Below are 19261 nucleotides of genomic sequence, written 5' to 3'. Positions count from 1 at the left end.
GAACCCCAGGGCTTTTAAAAATCTCAGCAAGCACACACTGCCAGTGTTTTATCGCAGTAATAAGAAAGCCTGGATGACCTTTGCACTGTTTGAGGATTGGTTCATGACTTGTTTCATTCCACGAGCCAAGGAGTATTGTCTGCAACAACGGATTCCATTCAAGATTTTGCTGATTTTGGATAATGCTCCGGGACACCCACCGCACCTGGACGACATGCACCCTGATGTTAAGGTAGTGTACATTCCACCTAACACTACCTCTCATCCAACCCATGGATCAAGGTGCTATTGCTGCCTTTAAAGCGTATTATTTACGTACGACCTTCGCTCAGGCTGTTGCTGCTACTGAAGGTGAGAAAATGATCAGAGAGTTTTGGAAGGAGTACAACGTTTTGTCATGTATAAAGAACATTAGTGCAGCATGGGATCAGGTTACAAAACATTGCATGAATGGAATATGGAAGAAAATCCTGAAAAGATATGTGAACAGTTTCAAAGGATTTAATGAAAATTTTATTTCAGATATTAGTAACAAGATAGTGGAGTTAGGTAAACAGCTGGAGTTAGAAATTGATAATGAAGATGTTGGACAGTTGGTTGAAAGTGTAGCAGAAGAGCTCAGTAACGAGGATCTTATTGAAATAGATGCACAGAAAATTGCAGAGGAATAAGAGAGACAAAATGTAGAAGAAGAACCCGCACCCCCCAAAAAGCTTTCAGTGAAACAAATGGCAGAGGCATTTGCTACAATTAATAAAGGAATGCAAATGTTTGATGGCATGGATCAAAATTATGAGCGTTATGCCAAAGTTGACAGAATATTCCAAGATGCACTTGCCTGCTACAGAGAAATTTATAATGAAAAGAAAAAACAAACTGTGCAGTCTAAATTGGACATCTATTTTAAGAAGTCCCCCAGTGCTGTCTCCTCATGCCCCACCAGTGCTGCCTCTTCACTCCCTCAAGATGATCCAATACCTTCAATCAATAAGTTTCCACAGTACATAAACCTGTCTGAAGAAAACGACATTGATGATCCACCCAGCCCTGTCGCCTCCTCTGCTTCATCCAATTAATATCGTCTCCATGTATCCTGTAAATAGAAAATTATGGGGCCCCGTGTGCATTCAGCTGACTACATTAAAGGTAAGTGCTCAGTCATACTGCATCCATTCCTCATTATTTATTACTTTTACTGTACTGTATTTCATTGTAGATTTTTTATTTTATTTTTATTTTTAAATTTATTTATTTTTATTTTATCTGTCGGACTTACGACCTGGATTTGGGTCCCTAATCCCGTCGTAAGTCGGGGAGCACCTGTACATTGGATATTAAACTTGATGTTTTAAGGAGGTATATCATAAATTATTTAATGTACTGTATTGTATGTGTTTATAAATGTTTATTTTCATTCATTAAAGTGCTTGAATTACTTTTTGGGGGCCGAAAAAAATTCCTTAGGAACGCATCTCCAGTTTTATAATGGAAGTCAATGGGAAAATAGGTTTCACGATACGGTCAATTTTCCAGGGACGCAACCCTACCGTAATGCGGGGGATGCCTGTATACAGTATAATGAATGTAATGGGAACAATGAGGCAAGTATAAGAGTAACTTTATACTGGGTATTCTTGTCCATGATACAGCTGCTTCGCCATATAAAACAGTGACTTCAAAGGATTGAAAAGTATTTTTTGTGGAGGGGCAGAGCTAGTGTACCTGCACTTTAAGGATCTCAAAGCTCCCTCCTAGGAGGAGAAATGGGAACCCCCATAACATCTACAGTATACTTTCGGAAGCAAAAATAGGCTACACTAAACATCCTTGCTGAAAAAAATAGAACTTAAAACTACTACAGGAACTGCATCAATCATCCCGCACTCTGTTTTCTAATGTTTCCAGCACCCAACGAACAATCTATCACACCTGGACCGTCCTCACTCCTCAGTATTATAAGCATAGATGACAGGAGTGTTGAGGCTGCTAGACCGACAAGATGTGTGTTAACTTGCTCTCTGGGATGCAGACATGAGCAGGAGGGATGTCATGTACAGGATCTCCACTCCCGCCTTTTAATATTGAACATGGTGTCCCTGAGCAGTGTAGCAAGCTTGTAACAGATTCCCAGCTGAGTGAGGGATATCAATGACAGTGAATCATAAACCCCATGTGATTCAGTTGAGTTCATTTTGAGTCTGAACCAGTGTAAAGAAGTTCTAAATTATTGCCTGCAGTGAAAAGGACATACCTGTACACACCAATTGACACTTGTGACATATTGTATTTACAAAATGTGCCTTTCCTCATAATTAAAAATGACAGTGCTGTCATCTAAAGCTTTTTGAAACCAACAGTGTTTGTAATGTTTGTTTCAAAGCTAAATTATGAGGAGGGAGGACCTATGACACAGACCCCCTACCAACTGCTTGCTCTCCCGCCCTATAACCATCACCCCCGTGCTCCTGCCACCTCTGCATAATTTACTCATGTTAAATTACATAGTCTCCACTCATTTTGGTAATACAAATATGATTAGAACAAGGAAACATAAGGTTTTCTGATTCGGCTGGTAATTTTTTACAGCAATGCCACATTACTTGGGGAGACCAGGTTCACTGTTAAAAGCGGGAGAGGGGGCAACTACAGTACTGTGAAATACAGGAGCCACAGAGTGGTAACAATACTAGCTTTAGTCAGGAGTGGTAACAATACTAGCTTTAGTCAGGATTGCTTGCTTGTATCAAGATAGTTAAAATCATATGGGCGATCTGGGCTTGTTTGGGTACCAAGACAAAAAGTCAACCGAGTCAGTACAGTAAACTACTGTATCAACTACAGTTTATTATGAGGATAATAAAAAATTATTAAATAGTATATTTTTTGTTACTTTTGGGAAATCGTGTCTTGATTTAACTTGTTATTTACCTTTAATTCTATGCATATTGTTCATAAACTATATTTTTGAATGTTGGCATATCTCACTCCTTATGAAGCAAACAATAGTTTACTATGTCATACTTAGTAAAACCTCAGTGCTAAGCGTGACCGACTTTCAATGAACAACACAAAATTAATTATTTTTTCCGATCAATGAACCAGAGTACCGTCCTCATATCTGAGGAATGGTGACCACAGTTTTTCCTCCAAGAAATAATATAAATAGGGTGGAGTTAAATTCCTGGGATTTTTTTCCATTAGACAATTGATGAAAACCTAATTAAGGTCAATTTTGGGAGTACTTGGGCAAAGTTTTCATACAGATATTGTGAATCAAAAAATGCATGAAATACAGTAGACAAATATATGTACCTGTATAATGCAATATAAATAAATTAAAAATAAAATACTGTACATAGAATGCTATTGAGAGGCATGAGCATGTGCTCCCACTCCACTGTTCATCAACTGACTACAGTACCTAATAACAGCCACTGCCATTTACTGTATACTGTACCTGTTTTTACCACTTTTACGACAATAAAACTATAAGTCTTGGCAGTCCCCGACTTACGACGGGGTTAGGGACCCAAATCCAGGTCGTAAGTCGAAAATGCAAAAATAATACAGTACTGTACATAGAAAATCTAAAATGGGTGTCTCTTTTTCTTCTCAGCACCACAAAACTCTCACTTTTAAGCTTGCCAGCGATTTTAAGGGGAATTACAAACGAAAATTTTGTCAGTACACAGCGCAAACACTAACGTTGGGACTCGAAAATACGTAATTTGAAAAAAATTTGGTACGACTGGGGAGGTCGTAAGTCGAGGAGTACCTGTATGTAATAAATATAAGAAAGCATAAAAGAAAGATGTAAAATGTGGTAACGAGATTTACTAAGAAATGCAGAAGGCAAGCTTAGAATGACACTAATGGGAACAACTCGCTCTCCAACATCAAACTACCATAACCCCTACACTATGGGAATGCCACTTTTAATATTTTATTTGGCAAACACCAGACAATTTTATTCAGCACAGAAGGGAGCACATACACGCTCATAGAATAAGGCTATCAATAACGTCACATATGTCCACATGCACACGAACCTCAATATACCAACGATACATGGGGTATAAGAAAATATAGAGCTGCTTTATCACCTTACTGTAGAACCTTCTCTATGGCACTTAAATTTTTCAAATTAAAGTGATTTATAACAAGGCTGCTATGGACCCAGGTACTGTGAACCCCAAATACCAAGTTTATGCAATACATACAGTAATTATGTTTAGACCCAAAGACCATAAACACAAATTGTCACATACATAAAAGGTACTTCTGCTTCATAAGACCCCAAATAATACATAAGTACAGGAACACCTTGGTTAATGAACAAATTAGGAATAGAAGGACCAGCTCATGATGTGGTTTTTTGGAACCTGAAAACTATTTCCACATACCAGTAATAATGTAATTAGCATGGGGTTATTTTCTGAAGTGCTTCAAGAAACTTTTAAAAGATTTCATCTACAATAAAGACATGCAAAGACCTGTGACTTATATAATTACTGTACCTTGGATCCTATTGTTGCTGTGCTTGCTGGATGTGGTGTTTGTTGGGAAGGAGATTTTGCTGGGTAGCAAGGTGACTTATCAGATTTTGCAGTGGAGATAGGAGGTGACTTTTCAAACTAAGAAGATTTTCTGGACCTCTAGTGATGGCATTAGCTCATTACATGAATTTACAGGGGCTGGAGGCAATTGCAGTGGTTCTTTTAAGGCTGCAGAAGTTGATGCAACTGGCTCTAGGGGTATACGTGATGATAAAAATCTGTGCAAGGTGTTCTGCACAGACACCTTTTACTCTCCTCCAAGACCTCCTTGTAGAAGGTGAGTTCTCTGGACAACTTTGTTATGAAGACCATGGCAAATCTTGAGCAGTTGTGTCCGAGTCCTCAGTCCACATGGTGATTAGTTTTTCATATCCACAAGCATGGGACTTGTCTGGTTACTTATTACAGTAGACTGCACTGGAACAGCCACCTTCACATGTTTGGCAATTCAAACTTTGTCTCTGATAATTGTTATAACTGTCAACTGGCTAAGCCATAAAGAGTGGCCAATCTGTGTTGGAGTTGTCATATTTTCTGTTCACTTAATAACATCCACTTTTGATTGCAAGTTTAGGGTTCGATGCTGTCTCTCAGCAACTGGCACATCACTAGGTCCACTCTCATGCTTACTGGCTATGGATGGGGTCAGAAAAGGTGCTAAATAAGTAAAAATGAACAGTTACATTGGCTTGGAAAATGGTGGTGGACAAGGCAATTAACTGATGCTATGAACCCAAGTGCCACTGAGATGCCTCACAACCATGCGAAGGATGGCATTAATCCTCCGCCAGTGAACTAGTTCCATGAACACTCCCAATGTTGTGCTTGTAAATCTGAAGTAGAGTTCTTATACCGCTGGTTAGGTTCTGGGAGGCTTGTTCCTAACATCGAAATGTCATAACTCAAGGTGCTCCTTTACATGGTTAGAAATGAACTGCAGTATACTCGTACCTCACTTAATGCTACCCTTTAGAACAGTGATTCATTATAGAGCTTCTTGTCCTGTTGAGAATTTTCACATAAAAAAAGCACTTCAAAAGTTACAAATGAGCAAACACATATTGCTTGTTAACGAAATACACCACTACCTGTGAAAGTGGCATATGCTTTCAGGCAATCGGTGTTCAACTCCTCCAGTTTAAATGTTGCCTGCCAGTGTATTTAATTTCTGTTGGTGTCCACAACTATACAACTATGGCATCCTGGCATAAGAAGACTAATCTAGCAGGGCTCTTTAGAAGAAATGCAGCAGTGCTTGTTGATATTATTACCCTGCAACTTTGATATGGAGGTCTAGTGTATGTACTGTAGTAATCAACAGGATGGACATGACAGTATGGCAAAATCACTGCATTTCTATGAACAGAATTACTCAGTACAGTAGAACGTCGATATAACACAAGATACGGTCCAAGAGAGGTCGCTTTAAACCGAATTCGCACTAAATCGAAGTGTTGTTTCAATGGAATAATTTAGTTTGGTACTTGAGAGAAACACAAAATACTAAAAAGACTAAGAATCTACCCAGATGCACCTCAGCCCATCTCCTACAATAAATAAAACATTGTTTTTTGTAGTATTATGTTAAAACAAACACTCATAAATCAACACAGCTAAATTTAAGGGATGCAAAATGGTCTATTTACTGGCTGAGAAGATGAAGGGGATGGGAGGGAGGTGAGGTGATATTGTAGTGGCTTCTCTCCCCTACAACTCCCAGCTGAGCTCCGGCCGCGCGCCTACCAGCCAATCAGCGTACAGCCAGCTACGCCGAGAGACTAGGTCTATGCAGTGGACGTAGGGGTATGATCGCCGACCTAGTCTCGACCTTCAACCTCCAGCTCAGGATCAAAGCGTTTCACACCTTACGCTTAAGCTGCTGTGATAGGCCCTCTCGCTACGCTCACCCCAAATCCTGATCCTCGTAAATTGTAAAAATACGGCCATGCCTGGCCAGGGAGACCATTCTACACTCGGCTACCGGACCAGCAACATCTCTCACAGCTCCTCACCACCCAGCTTCCTCAGAAACCTCCTTGCCCTACAGGACCTCTGAGCAAGTTTCTCCTCACCTAGTCACTCCTAAGCACTGCGCTGTACAACAATATATATACAGAAAGCGCATTGTGAGTTTCTATTCTACCTCATTCCTGAGTGTGAGATATCTACATGTACGTATGTTTGTGTGCCCATACTAAGAGAATTGACAACTGGCCACATACAGTATGCCACAATATGTTTGACAGTTGATGCCATGGTCTAGTGCTTATTTATTTATCTGTCCTTTCAAGAGTGACCAAGTTTTTCTCTTATAAAATGTCACTGAACTGACATGGGAGAATATAATTAACATTGCTGGAATTCTTATAAGATACTGATTAGTTTGAATATAAACATGCTATAGCTCGCATGAGACATACAAATTTTAGTTCTAATTTAAGAATTTTAGTAAAAAAAAGAAAAAATTATCTTGTGCAAAATATGACATTTATATTCAAATTATTCACTGTCTTGCAAGGATTTCAGCAATACAAATTATATTCTCCTAACTTTAGTCTGTGACATTATATAAGATAATATCTTTAAGCCTAAAACACCAAACCCTGACTGGGAAGATGGGGGGGGGGGGGTAAGTGACAGTGACACTTTTGACAGTTGGCACAGAAGGTATAGTGAAGTATTTATTTGTTTATTTATTTATGTCCTTTAGCTTGAGTTTATGTTTTTTGCTTATAAAATGTCACAGAAGTGGCCAGGGAGAATATAATATACATTGCTGGAATTCTTATAAGATAGTGATTAATTTTAATATAAACATGCTATAGTTTGCACTCGACAAAAACTTTAGTAATCATTTAGTACATTATTTTGAGTACATGTACAGTACAGTTTTGCCCTTAGGAAAGTGTAGCGTGCCCAGAGAAACATTAACAGCAAAATTTTAAATATGATGCTCCAGATTGACTCGCGCAATATAGGAATGATTCGCTTTAAATTAAAACATTGTCCTTAGTTATGGGTGTCGCTTTAAATCAATAATCTTAAATTGAATTGCTTTAAATCGACGTTCTACTGTATATATTTTTTGGTCACAACCTTAGCTTTATTAATTTTTATAATTTCAAGACTACCAGGTGACAGGAAATTCTATGTAGGAAATCTTACACAAAGTATAACAGCAATAAATGTGGATGGACAGCTGGGTTTGTGACCTGTTAACTATGTTTGAGGTTCAAGCTGTGAGGTGGAACTAGGGGAACTTTTCGTTCCCAAAAACCAGACAGCCAATTCAGTGTGCATCAATGTGTTAAGTTATTGATGTCAATATTATGTCACACAAATTATACAGGCACCATGTAACAGAGTGAAAATAATGCTATGGCTCACCTAATGTCTAATAACAGTAGCAAAATGGGTAAATAGCTATTACAGTACCTTATGTTTCTTTTATAATATGGCATTACAGTAAAACCTCGATTAACCGACCACATATGGGTGGAAGGGGCCGACGGATAATCCGAAAGGTCGGTTAATAGTACATAAAGTTTACGGAAATAAAACATACATTTTCCAAGTACCTTTCCCTAACCTACCTCATTTAATTCCCTCTATTCATTTTTATTCATTTGCCATTCATATTTCAATAGAATTTGCTTTAAAACATTAACCACTTTAGTACATAAATATGTACCAGCACAAAAACTGTGAATAAAAAATGGAAAAGTCAAAGAACATATATCATTACAAAAATTGTGACCAAGTCCCAGGTTGCTGATCTGACTTTCTACCTCATTTACACACAATTGCAGGGTCTCAATTGCTTCTCTTACTATTGACAACACAACATACATATATTGTTTCTCACTCTTGATTTTTTTTTTCATTTTTATTTCTTTATGGTTCTTTATTATTATTATTATTATTATTATTATCATCATTATTAATATTATTACATTTTCGCCCCCCCAGGCCCCGATGTGGGTCAGTGACCAGTGCCCGGGTGGGCTAATCCCCGTAAAAAAATAAAAAATAAAAATAAATAAATAAAAATTAGAAGTTCGGGATTGACGGTTAATCCGAAAGTCGGTTAATCGAGGTTTTACTGTATTTATTTCTTATTTTGAAATCTCTTACTTGATAAAACCATAAAACAGATAAATGTCCCAGAAAGCAACCGGTACATTCATCTGGTAGTTGTCATTGTCCTGTTTGTACAGTACAGTATTACATTTTTCTTATAAATTTATTGAAAACAGTAAAGTATTAACCAAAAGGTTCACAACAAAGGGCCTCCATAAAGTGGGCATTTGCATAAGTCAAAACTATCATGAACATCTGGTCAAGGAAAGCATGTAATAAACCATATACTTTACAGCCCTAACTTATTTCATTAGTCTCCAATACTCACATTATTAAGTCCACAATTAACTTGTCAGCAAGTCAACCTTATCCTACAATCACCAAAAAACTCACACCACTACACACATCAATCAACCAGTTGCAATTTCTCTTAATTTTTCAAGCAATATTTGTAAAATTAAATAAAACAAAATTATTCCATGTTCTTTAATTTAATACAATAATTATATACAACAAAGATGTGAAATTGTAAGAGAAAGTTTGGAAGTGTGGAGGTTAGCAACACATGAGAAGACTGGAGTGGTCAACTGAGATGAGTGGCTGGTTGGCTTTAAGGCACAGAATGCCATACCACCTTTTAAACTTTTAATGTTAGCCACAGTGCACAGTGCCGAGTAATTTTTTAGTTCTCCGTGAAACTTTTAACTTCATCAAAAAGCAACAATCCGAGAAATGGCCTCTCCTTCGTTGCTTGAACCAGGCTGGCACACTTAGGTAAGGTTCAATACAAATTTTTCTCCGAGCCATGAATTCCTTGACTCGTTATCAGCATAAAATTTCAATATTTGCTCATGCTGACTCGTTACACTGAAACCAGTATTTTTGTGATGCACTTTGTTCACTGATTGTTCTTGCTCCAGTTATGGCAGAATTTCCACCTTTTCTTTTACCCAGTTTTTCACTTTTGTGTTTGTCTGAGGGCATTGTGAAGACAAAATAGACTTAACAGAGAACAAAAGGGACAAAGCACACCCAGCAGGAGCCAAGACTCCTTGAACATCGACTTTTGATCCAGTTTCAGTCAGCGGTAGTGTCAGCACCATAGTGGTGGGAATTTAGGACATTGCAATGACCCGTCAGGTCAAGCATTGGTAATGGCAAAACAGGACTTTAAAATACTAAAATCCTTCTTTAAATAGGTTATTTCATTCAGAAGTTTTCCATTGAGAGATACTTTACTGTACTGTACTGTACTATCTTTCTTCCAAGAACTATCACATCATGCCATCTGAGGGTGGCCACATAATGATATAGTTTCAGTAAAAAAATTAATCGTGTCTTTTTTCATGTGCAGGACCGTTTAAAATTATTCTTAATTTTAGTGGAGCCTTATTACACTCAGTTAACTGCTGATGGTAACTTACCAAAGTGTATGTGTACAGAGGGGAGTAACAAACAATGAATTCCATCCACTGAAAACAAGAATTTAGAGGGAACTTTTTTCAAATGTTTCAGGACATACTATAATGGTTAAGGATCTTACCAGTAACAGCTTTATAGAGATACTTTCAGGGGCGTATCCATGGGGGTTTCCTGGTTGCCCGGAAACCCCCCTCGAAGCCCACGCTGCTCGTCTGAAGTGTCTTTGATCTGCCGTCATCTCCCTCCCTTACCTGTCACATTTAACCTTAATACGGTCAAACACAAGCGGCTTGATTATAAAACACACTTGTGTACGGAATTTGGGATCATGTCCGTCAGGACCACTGGCGTCTTCATATAAATGACCAAGTTCTGACCCAGGAGTCAGTCACGAGCCCCTGTTGCAGCTATGAACAACACAAGCACACTCCTACATTATCGTGTTATTCCCGTGCGTGTATAGTGTGTTTGCTTTGTTTCTAGTCCACGATGGATATTCGCAATTTTATGCGCCCAACTGGCATACAGTCTAAGCCGTCAAGCCCTACCAGAGACGTCGCCAAGGAGACTCTGGGTACATCATCATCAACCAACACTGAATCTAGTGCAACTGCTAGCATCCCAGTGAAACGTAAGCTACAGTGTGACGATGTAAATGTCACTTCTTCATTGAAATGCCCACGACGTAAGTACAAATATCTATTAATTATGTGCAAGTCAGACGGGGTTTGAAATTTTTTTCATAAATGATGTATGACAAGACGTCAATATAATTCACCGTACCGACTATTTATATTTTTTGTGCTACCCTAAATCATCATTTATTGTGTTGAATATTGATAAACATCTAGAATCCAAAACTCTAGTCCAGCTGCTTATATTTCTACACCCTATAAATGTCACGAATGTACATTTTTAAAATCTAATATTGTTAATATTCAACAGAGTGTCTGTTATGACATTGAATGTTTACTCTCACTCTAAATTACCCCATGATTATCTTTTCAAATAACCTAATAGCCGCCGCATATGACCTCAAAAAATCCCTGAAATTTACCAAATTTCCAATTTTTCTCGGGAGGCTTACAGCCCCCCTAAACCCCCCCCCCCCCTAGCTGTATGGGCTCGTTGCGCTCACCCTGGATATATTTATATTCGGACAATCTGGTAAACCCCTCATACCAGAATCTTGGGTACGCCCCTGCTGCGGACTACAGAGTACATCATAAAAAGTAAGATGGATGAAGATCCTCTCCCAGCAAATTACAGAAGAGAACAATATAAAATACATTTTCTTTATTGAGATAAATGGGAAGGAAACTAGAAATACCAACAAATTATAAAGTAGAAAAGGGGTTGAAAAAAACAGTTAAAGCTTAATGAGGTGTAAATAGAAAAGCTTATATTTTTAGGTTTGAGACATATATGTGAACTGTTGGCCATCGACAGCTTCCATTATAACTTGACTTTCACTGAGCATTATAACCCCTTGATCAACCCCTGGCTGTACAACTACCATGTGTTGACCTGCAACCTCTCCTCCTTCTTCTAAGCCGGTCATGCCATCAGCTACAACTACAACGTGGCCTTCTCCGTCGCCCATATCATATACTGACCCCCCAGGATCCTGTATCACCTGAAAATATATGAGTGTTAGGAGATGATCTGCCGATTAGTTTCTGCCCACTTCTGTGTCCTCAGTACATTTCCTGTATACTTTCTGCATCTTTATTAGTCTTTCAAAAAGATTCAAAGATTCAAACATCCACTTTTTGCCTCTTGCCTGACATGAATATTAGAACAGATACATAGTGTCCACCCTCACTGATGATATCCTATCATAAACATACCTAACAGAATTGTAACATAAAAAATATAATGAACGTACTAGTGTTCAAAATGACATTCTCCAGCAAGGATATTTGGTTACTGACAGAATTATAGTGGCCAGTAGTATTTGTGAAGGGCACTTGTAGATGGAAGACTCAACAGACAAACATGAAAATATCAACACAAGAGAGAGAGAGTAAACTTGAACCAAACTGATACTGTAGAGCAATATTTTTGTTGTACTAAAAGCAGCATCACACAAGTACCCTGTACCTAAACTAGCAGTTTTTCAGGCTAGCAAGAAAATCCAGCACTACAATTCCACCTAGCTACACCCAAAGCAGTCCTGAGAGGTAAGTCAAATTCCAACATCACACAAACCTAAACATTCAAAATGGATCTTGGTGACCCTATTACTGTGTCAACTATAGCTCTTATTGTGGGCTGTATCAAGAGTAGGCAAAAAAGAAAACGTTTGTGGACTCGTCCATGGCTTTCCAGAGGGAAGACAGACTGGCGATGTTTTGATTTTGTGCCTTACACTATCACTAGTAAAATGTAAACATTGCTGTCAAATCAATACTAGTAAATAATTATTAAGCATTCATAAATTAGTACCTGTACATGTAAATTGGCTATTTACAGTACTGCTCCTCAGGTTCCCTTATTACCTCTCTATACTGAATAAATTTGCTATACCTGTACTTTGTATACTGAACCCTCTACCGAAACCTCCTCAAATATCTCAAATACTGTTCAGGCAGTCACCAGGTTATGAACGAGTTCCGTTCCTGGGGACGTTCTTAAGTCGAAACACATGCTATATGCATACCGTACTTACAGAACGATGTTTAAAATCCCACTACATCATAGACTAAGTCCTTATATATATCTAAAATTACTTAATTTATGAGAAAATAAGAAATAAAGTGACAAAATGCAGTAAATGAAAGTAAAAAAATAAACCACCAGGTAAATAATATACAGTACCCTGTACTGTGAATTTAAAGTTTAACCTCGTTCATAATCCGGAGACTGCCTGTATTCAGATATAATATTACCATGATGATAAAAAATAACAATAACAACAATTATAAGAATAAAAATTACTTTACCATCGAATACGTGAAACTTTTTACAAGTTTTCATCCCCACTGCGTTGTGCTTTGTACCCTCTATGTATGGAGACACTCCAATGCATTTTTTTGTTTTTTTTGAGTGGTGGTATTCAGACCAAGAAATTGTTACTTTTGCATTAATTTGACACTTTGGGCTTCAAAATGGCTTGGGCATTCATATAATGAGGGAAAAAAATTTAACACTGATTTTTTTTTTATTCAATGCAAAACAAAAATAAAAAATGTTTTCCTCACCCCCTATCTCAAAAAATTTCCCAGGCCAAAATGTGTGTTACAAATGAATAACAGGATACACCAACTTGTCCTTTGCAATACAGTAAAATAGAGAGAGAAAATATCTAGGGTCACATACCTGTCCATCAGAAAGATGAGCAACATGGGTGTAGTGAGCATGGTCTTGATCTGGACCTGGGGCATCAGTCACTACCTGTACACTTGTCTGGTATTCATGGTTGCCGTCTTGAACAGCATCAATAAATGTTGTAGTAGGAATGTTTTCTACGCAATCATTTGATGTATCTTCAGGGGATGTCTTTATAGTGGACTGACTTGGCTGACCATTCAGGACCTGATAATAATATATACAAGAATGGATTAAGAAAAATATATACTGTATATGCAGTACTTTGAAGCAGATCATCAATAGCATCACTATCCTTGCTTTATGTCCATTTTCTATGCTTCTGTGGATTAGCATGCAGCCATAAGGGAACCATGGTTAACCCTTAAATGTAGGGAAAATGGCTGTAAAAATTCCTGGCCAGTAATGCATCCCCCATTAATAGCTACTTTGTATCTTCTGGGAAAATTAGCTTTGCACATCCAATTCCAAACATAACAAGGGTTTTCAGGAATGGAACCATTGTGACAAATGCGTGTTACCTGCATATCTTGACCTAAGTTCTATGTTCCTTCTTCATTTCCTAACAAAAACATGCATAGGGTGGATAGCAGATAGCCAAAATGAAATTAAAGGCATTTTCCAGGTTTTTTCAGGCTGCTATCCACCCTGACAGACTGTATTTAAGCAGCCAACTGTGGTTATAATAAGTTTTGTGTATAAATTAATCTCATGAATATTTTGTTACATACAAACTTCATAGATTTTTTTAACTCAAGGAAAAATTAAGTCAACATACCTGATTAATTATGTCGTTAGCTCTCTGCTCTCTTTCTTCCATATATCTCTCAATGTCTCGCACCACAAAAGTTGGCTTGCCATTACCACTCATCTGCAAAATAAGAGTAACATTACAGCCACTTAAACCATATGTGTAAGGACCAGGATATAAAATGACTGGAAAATGTGACTGACTTCTATTGTATATCAATATAGTACTGACAGAGGAGAATTACAAATTGTAATAAGAGGGTGAGTAGGCTCAATATTAAGTACTGTATACGAGTTAGGTGGCAAAAAACCCAGATTAACCACTTTTTCATTAAGAAACCATTTAGGAAGCTTGTTAGGGATGTAAAGGCAAGGGCAGGGGAAAAATGTGCCATGCATGACAGACTGCTTGTGTGTGACTTGTTGCTTAAAAGTGCAAAGAAAGGAAGATGTATGTTCCAAGAAGGATAGAATGGAAAATGAAGTAACAGAATGTAAGAGAAGCATAATGTGAAAAATGGAAACAGCCAGCAAGAGAGTGAGGGGTAGTGGAGTGAGAAACTGAGCCAAAATATAGGATACTGTATTCTGCTAAGCATGGCTGTCAAGATATGTGGAAGGAGAAAGGGCCCCGACAGACATGCAGTAACATGGTGGTGGCATGATGAAGTAGACAGTGATGAAGGAGAAAAGATTGTAGATGACCTGGAAAAAGGATGATGACAAGGAGGAGTACATGGAGGGCAAGTGTAGGCCCAGAAGAGAAGCTTAAAGGATAAGAAGCATGAACAGAATGCATTCACGGGCAAGAGATAAGATTATTCAAAATAGCCAAGCAAATAGTGGTAGAAACAAGTATGTTGTTGGTGAGCAGTGCATGAGCAATGACTATGGTAATGTGGTTGTTGATAACAAGGAAATCAAAGATGCCTGGAGAAATAACTGATCAACTACTGAATCAGGAGTACAAATGAGATAGGGGCAGCCTTGGAGTAGCAAAACCAGTACAGGGACCATGCCCAAGAATTGAAAGAGAATGGGTAAAGAAAACAATTAACAAAATGAAGACTGGAAAGGCAACTGGAAGCTCTGGAATAGTTGCAGAAATGATGAAAGCATCAAACAAAGTGCTGTAGGTGTGTCGATGATGAACGAACTGACTCATCAATCATAATGGAAAGTACTGTTCTCGATGTTTGGAGGAAGAGTGTGATCAAGAATACTTACAAGGATAAAGGTGATGCACTTGAACCCAGGAACTACAGGAGCCTGAAGCTGTTATATCAGATTGTGAAAGTTGTGAAAAGAGTGATTACGAAATTGATTAAAGAGAGAGGGAGGACATAAATGGAATGCAGTTTGGGTTCAAACTAGGTAGGGGAACTACAGAGACAATATTTATGACCAGGCAACTACAATAAAAATATCTAGGGAAGGTGAGAAAGTTGTACTTTGTATCTGTAGATTTAGAGAAGGCATTTGAAAGGGTACCACACGAAGTCGTAGAGTGGGATATGAGAAAATTAGGGTTGAAGAGTGCCTTGTTCAAGTGGTTATGGCATTAATGTATATGAAGGTTCAAAAACTGCAGTGAAAGTAAACAGCAAGAAAAGTGAGAAATCTGAGGTGAAAGCAGGGGTTCATCATGTGTCTTGAGTCCACTTCAGTTTATCATGGTGCTAGAGGCAAGGTTAAAATTATGGGACTTTAGGACTGGTCTATCCTGGGAGTTATTGTATTCTGATGACTTAGTGCTAATAGCAGATAGTATTGAAGAGGTGGTGGAAAAATTTAAGAAATAGAATGAAGGAATACAATCAAAGGGCTTGAGAGTGAATGTGGCCAAAAGAGAAATAATGATTATTGGTGCAGGTGGGGAACCACAGTGGAAAGTGGAAAATGGCCATATGCTGTCTGTAAGAAAGGTGTTGGTAGCAATTCAATAATGTGCAATGAGTGTGGAAGGTGGGGACACAAGAGATGCAGCAGAGTGAATGGCAGACTGCAGTATGATGCTGAGTTGAAGTGTTCTGTATCCACAGGTATTAGCAAGGCTGACAAAACTAAAAATTGGGAGTATATTGGAAGAGTTTTGTTACCTGGGTGACATGATCAGTGCTGGAGGGGTGCTGAAACCAGCTCAGTTGCAAGAGTCAGAAGTGGCTGGAGGAAGTTTAGGGAGTTGCTGCCTTTATTGAAAGCAAAAAAGGAAAGATGTATGTAACTGATGTGAGAAGTGCAATGTTGTATGGATATAAAATATGGGCAGTTAATGAGGATGACATAAGCAGTCTTCAGGAAGCTGAAATGAGAATGGTGAAATGGATGTGCAGTGTAACACTGAAAGACAAAAAAACCTGTTCAGAGCTAAGAAGGTGGCTGGGCACTGAAAGTACTGGCAAAGTTTTGTGTAGAAGAAGGCCAAGATGGTTTGGGCATATGGAAAGAATGAATGAGACTACATTGATCAAGAGGTGCATGAGATTAGATGTAGAGGGAAGGAGAGCTAGAGGCAGCTCAAGAATGACAAAAGGAGAGGTTGTATGAAATAGCATTAGAGTTAAGAACCTGATGAGAGGATGCAAGAGACTGTGCCACATGGAAAGCTGCCATCAAGTATTTATGGCAACCCCGGTAAGTGTGGGAAATGGCCATAAAATGTTGATGATGATGCTATTTTAGCATGACTGCGAGTGCAGAGAAGTTTTTAACTATTCTCATCAAGGGTTAAATTGGTTGTCATAAAAGTATCAAAATTTCTAACTAAATTAATTTCTTCTTTTCTCTTTAAAATAGTTTCAACCATTCTCAAGGTGAAAAAAACGTGTATCGCATAGGCTTAGTGGCCTGTTAGTGTAGTAGGGATACAGCACAATGAATATCAAGCCTCTGAACTCAAATGCCATCACTTCCTCAACCACATAGTTCAGGTGCCCCTGGTACAAACCAGTGACCCTTAAGGATAGGTGAGCATTGCATCCAACCAGCAGCTGCACCAGTTTTTCATGACACACACACACTACAAATATATTTACTAACCTGAAGACAAAAGTTAGTGTCCATTGGTCTCACTTGCCGATGAAACATGAGATAAAACGGTGTCTGACCACTAGCAGTAATGTGAGTTGTATTCATTTCATATACCTGTAACAACATCAAATGTAGTTAAAAACTCAGTAGTGCTATTTCCCACTACTGGTGTTCAATAAAGTTTTTATTCAGCAATATTACAAACACATTACATATATAAACTGGAAGCCAAAGTAAATTGTGAATGTACCTTTCTCTGAAGTAAATCATCCCAAATATTGCCAGATTCATGACAATGTCGGAGGATTGCAGTCTTGATACTTGCTTCATCTGGACGGTTTACCTGAGTCTTGTTTACTGCTACTACATTACCTACGAGTCCTGTATCTAACTCCAACCTCGAGTTCAGCTGTATAAGGAATTGAGTTTGTTTAGAAAGAAAATTTAATAAAATTTATTTACATTAAGGGTGTGACAAAAGTGAGTAAGTACAATAAGCTTTTAATACCAGACAAATGGAGGTATCCAGATTTTTTTAATTTCTGATATGACAGTAAAATTGTTAATGCAATTAAAATTATTTGTTACTTATCAATCTATTCAACTCCTAAATAACTGGGAAACAACAAGTGCACATAGCCAAACAAAACTAGCAGTATTATATTTAATATAAACATTGCTATCACAGAAGCCTCTGCTAGACAGCTACTTTGTCAAAGCTTACTATGGCCTTGTTGACCCTGTACGTAAAGTATATGGTTTCTCCTTTTACACAAATCTTCTCTTGTGTACAGTACAGTAAGTTCTGTTCTCAATTTGTCTTTTTCAAGCAAGGGATAGGCTGCAACTGCTTGTGCAAGTTCATTATTTGGAAAATTTTTGGCATACACTGGAAAATTATTCACTAAAAGTAACTTCCTTGCTTCCAAATGATTAGTAAAACTGAATCACTCTGCAGTGCAGCAAAATTACGTCACAGACCTCCTTTGCAGCAGATGATCTATCTGTATTAAATTTTCTTCTCTTCTGCTTAGGAGGCAACACTATGGCATCACATTCATCTCTTAACTTCTGAACCGAGGAATTAAAATATTTTAAAGAGGCATTAGCCTTTGCTGCATCAATATTTCTAGACTGAAGCTGAGAGAACATGTCAACATGAGGCATTACTTTGGAGAAAAATTCCAACTAAAATTCGAATTCAGGATCATTCACAATTCTTTTGATACCAGCTGCTGCAGAGCCAGTGTCTCTTAAGTTAGATGCTTCCAGTGTGCTGCAACATTCAATTAGTGCATCTTTTATTTCATGCACAGCATTGAAATTCCAACGTGTTGCAGATGGCCTTGGAATTCGGTGGCCAGCAACATACTCCAATGCAGCCATTCTTTGTGGAGACTTAGAAATGTTTTTGGTATACCTGACAAGCTATTGAAAAATACTCGAACATTAGTATTCTGTGATGTTGTCTTTTCCAAAATCAAGTTCAGTTGGTGTGCATAACAGTGGATAAAGTGGGCATTGCTATACACTTCTTTTATTCTGGTTTGCACACCTTTATTGACTCCACTTAGAGCAGCTGCATCATCGTAAGTTTGGGCAATGAGCTTGTGTGGACAATCAATAATTAAAGTCTGGAGCTCTTTAAGTAACACACTTGAGAAGGCTTCTGCTGTCTGGTTGATAGGGTTAAAAAATCCCCAGAATCTCTCAACAGGCTTCCCTTGTAGATCATACCTTAGAACAATTACCATCTGTGTGTTATTGTAAATATGAGTTGTCTCATCACACATAACTGCCAAATATTCTGCATTCTTTACTTCTTCCTTCATCTTATTTTTGCAGATTTCCAAAGTAGATTCTAAAAGTTCATTCTGTATTAATTTGGATGTTCATTTAAAAACTGTAGCGGTCTTTAAATAAGCATCTAAGCTAGAATTCAGTTCACAGGCAAAATCAACTAATCCACGAAATACTCCCGGATTCTTGGAGCTCGTAGTTTCATCATGTCCTCCAAGAGAGTTAAAATTTTACACAGTTTATGATTTTGGATAACACATCTCTGTTTTTTCTCACCTGTTCATTATGTTTTG

The 19261-nt window shown here is 38.0% G+C and overlaps 1 protein-coding gene across 2 annotated transcripts in view; it reads right to left on the bottom strand.

Annotated features, from left to right (window-relative positions):
• Positions 1–9111: 9111 nt before the first annotated feature.
• LOC121864994 overlaps positions 9112–19261 on the bottom strand; it is a 137272-nt gene continuing 127122 nt past the window's right edge. For both annotated transcript variants that reach the window (XM_042364258.1, XM_042364259.1), the window contains 5 exons: positions 17419–17577; positions 17178–17282; positions 14167–14259; positions 13380–13595; positions 9112–11694 (listed from right to left, as the gene is read on the bottom strand). In XM_042364258.1, coding sequence (XP_042220192.1) covers positions 11467–11694; positions 13380–13595; positions 14167–14259; positions 17178–17282; positions 17419–17577 — 801 coding nt within the window. In that variant the 3' untranslated portion in view covers positions 9112–11466. The remainder of the gene's footprint in view (positions 11695–13379; positions 13596–14166; positions 14260–17177; positions 17283–17418; positions 17578–19261) is intronic.

The sequence above is a fragment of the Homarus americanus genome, unplaced genomic scaffold (assembly GCF_018991925.1).
Source record: "Homarus americanus isolate GMGI-L3 unplaced genomic scaffold, GMGI_Hamer_2.0 scaffold2539, whole genome shotgun sequence".
Classification (NCBI taxonomy): domain Eukaryota; kingdom Metazoa; phylum Arthropoda; class Malacostraca; order Decapoda; family Nephropidae; genus Homarus; species Homarus americanus.
Note: the sequence above shows the minus strand (reverse complement) of the source record. Positions and strands in the feature narration are given on the sequence as shown.